Source organism: Octodon degus, unplaced genomic scaffold, assembly GCF_000260255.1.
Source record: "Octodon degus isolate 3935 unplaced genomic scaffold, OctDeg1.0 scaffold00066, whole genome shotgun sequence".
Lineage (NCBI taxonomy): Eukaryota > Metazoa > Chordata > Mammalia > Rodentia > Octodontidae > Octodon > Octodon degus.
The window spans coordinates 1,123,009-1,125,285 of NW_004524642.1; the positions used below are offsets into that span (position 1 = coordinate 1,123,009).

General features: G+C 53.6%; 1 protein-coding gene across 1 annotated transcript; it reads left to right on the top strand.

The window, feature by feature from the left end:
* Positions 1-488: 488 nt before the first annotated feature.
* Positions 489-2,276, top strand: LOC111817674 (CASP-like protein 4A1). Its single transcript, XM_023719250.1, has 2 exons — positions 489-680; positions 1,756-2,276. The coding sequence occupies exons 1-2, from the start codon at positions 629-631 to the stop codon at positions 2,274-2,276; spliced, it is 573 nt and encodes a 190-aa protein (XP_023575018.1). The 5' UTR covers positions 489-628.
* Position 2,277: the final 1 nt, after the last annotated feature.

Consider the following 2,277-nt stretch of genomic DNA (forward strand, 5'->3'; position numbering starts at 1 on the left):
TAGCCTCCCAAGAGCTGGGATTACTGGTGTGTTCTCCATGCCCAGTCTCAATTGCTTTCTCAGGGGAAGGGCTGGCATGGCAGGTCTGGGGATCGAACCCCCAGCCCCTGCATCAGCCTAAGCAGGCGCTTTAATCCTTTGAGCTACTTGGCCTTCTCTCTTTCTGTCTTTTTCAAGGTGATTGATAACTTTTCAGAATATCAATTCCTGATTCCCATCCCAGGAGACGGGTGGCTAAAGACAAAATGACATTTGTCTAGAAAGTGACGGAGTAAATACTTGTTTACTCTGTTGTCTTGAGCTCTGGCCCACCCAGGGAGTGTCTGTCACTGGCAAAGTTGCAGTCACCTTGTCTTCCATTTTGCCTCCTGGAGGGCCTAGCCCTGTCTGACTGCCTGTACTATTTCTATCTAATTCAGCTGCCTATAAGAAAGAGCAGGAAATATTTATTGAGAGGGATAGAGAGAGTTCCTTGGAGACAGGAGAGGAGCTGATAACCAGGTTGCTGGAGAGCTCACTTGAGAGAGGACCTTTCACAGAGTAAAAGCAGGAGGTGGGGACAATGTGGGAGGGCACTATAATCACCCAGTAAGAGGACAGGCTGAGCCGCTGAGGTGACACTGATCCAATGGGGGTCAGGTCAGGTACCAGAGAAGCTGGAAAGGACTTTTCCTGTCGAGGTGAGTCAGGGGCCAAGGGAATATTTTCTGCACCTCCAGGAAGGCTTGCAGGCCTGGTCATTCTGCCTTTAGCTTGAGGCCTGGCCTCCAACGGATGTGCCCCCAGCCACAGGGAGAGTGTGTTTTTATCTTCTGCATTGCCTCCCTCGAGGGCCTAGCCCTGCCCCACAGCCTATAATAATTTTACTTAGCTTAGCTGTCTGTGAAATGGGCACACAGCATAACAAGCTATCGCATTTTCTGTCCCTACTGGACGAGTTGGCAGTTCTCCAGCCCACACTCTTAGCAGAAGTGACTAAGATCCATCCGGCTGGATCAGAAACCATAAAGTCTGCAGCTGAGGGCATACTCAAAACATTTTTCTGTTGTGCTTCACTCAGGCTTAAGGAATCCACTGCTACTTTATTTGGGCAGAAAATGAAAAATATGTGTATGATTACTACTATTGATTCTATCTTACTGACTCAACACTAACCTATTGCTCTCTCTACTTTACAGATGAGACAGGTGCCACAATTTGAAATCACGCAGCAGGTCGCTGCGTTGGTCCGTGACTTCAACTCAGTCGTTTTAGCTTCAAAGCAGCTGATGTTTTCTGTTTGTTTGTTTGTTTTTTTCCAGGTACTTAGCACAGCGGAGAAAGAGGCAGAAGGCAAAAGGGAAAGGGCTTTATTTTCTTTGAGGACATGGAGAGAATTTGGGAAAGTTAAGAAATTCTCTGGACTGGAAAAAGGGAGACTGAGGCTTTTACAGCCTTCTACCGAGGAGGGGTTTGAAGGCGATGTTTAGATATACCTGAGAAACTGGGCGTCTTCCCTGAGGTGGTGGGAAAGTTGACTGGACCAAATTGGAGAAGAAGGGGGAGGTGGTCTTGGGAAGGCGGGCTTTTGTGTTAAGGGCATCATTAGATGACCACCATAACGATGTCAGCAACTCACACTAGGGCCAGAACCTATCAGCAGCCATAAACACATGTCACACGGACATCACTAAGGACAAAAACCTACTGCAGTGAAGCAGGCAGACAAGCGGCTTCCACGTGCTGGGATTTGATGCGTTCTTTTTTATTTTTCGAAACTTTTTTCCTTGCTATTTTACGTGCTAAATACAACACCCAAACAAAACTGTGGAGGCTCCAAGGGGTCGCATTTTCTTCCACGTCTTCTGTCCTCTGCGGACTTGCGGGCTTGCACGCCGCGCTCAGGGGCGTCCAGGCGCCGGGTGATCTCCGCGCCGCCGCCAGGCTCGGGCTCTCGCTCCGACCCGAGCTCCCGCCGCGGCGTCCTCCGGGCGCCCGCTCCCCGCGCCCCGCTCCCCGCGCCCGCTCGCACACTTCAGCCTCCCGCCCCGAGCGCGGGGGCGCTGGGCCTCGCGCTGACCCCTCCCCCGGCGAGCTTCCTGGAAGTGCCCCGCTGTCGCCTCCCCCAAGCGGCGGGCGGGGTGGGCGCCCTGCTGGCTGAAGCCGCCCTCCCGCCGGGCTGCAGCTCCGCCCGCCGCCTCGGCTCGGTCTCGCTCGCCGCCTCCGCGATGAGGGTCCCGGGGGCGCGCTGCGGGGCGCTGCTGGCCTGCCTGGCCCTCCTGCTGTGCCAGTGGTAAC

Bases quoted from the DNA above. Each gene is read 5' to 3' on its own strand.
- LOC111817674 (XM_023719250.1), top strand. From the start codon at position 629: ATGGGGGTCAGGTCAGGTACCAGAGAAGCTGGAAAGGACTTTTCCTGT. The intron at 681-1,755 runs GTGAGTCAGGGG...TTTATTTTTCGA, and splicing joins AAAGGACTTTTCCTGTCGAG to AACTTTTTTCCTTGCTATTT.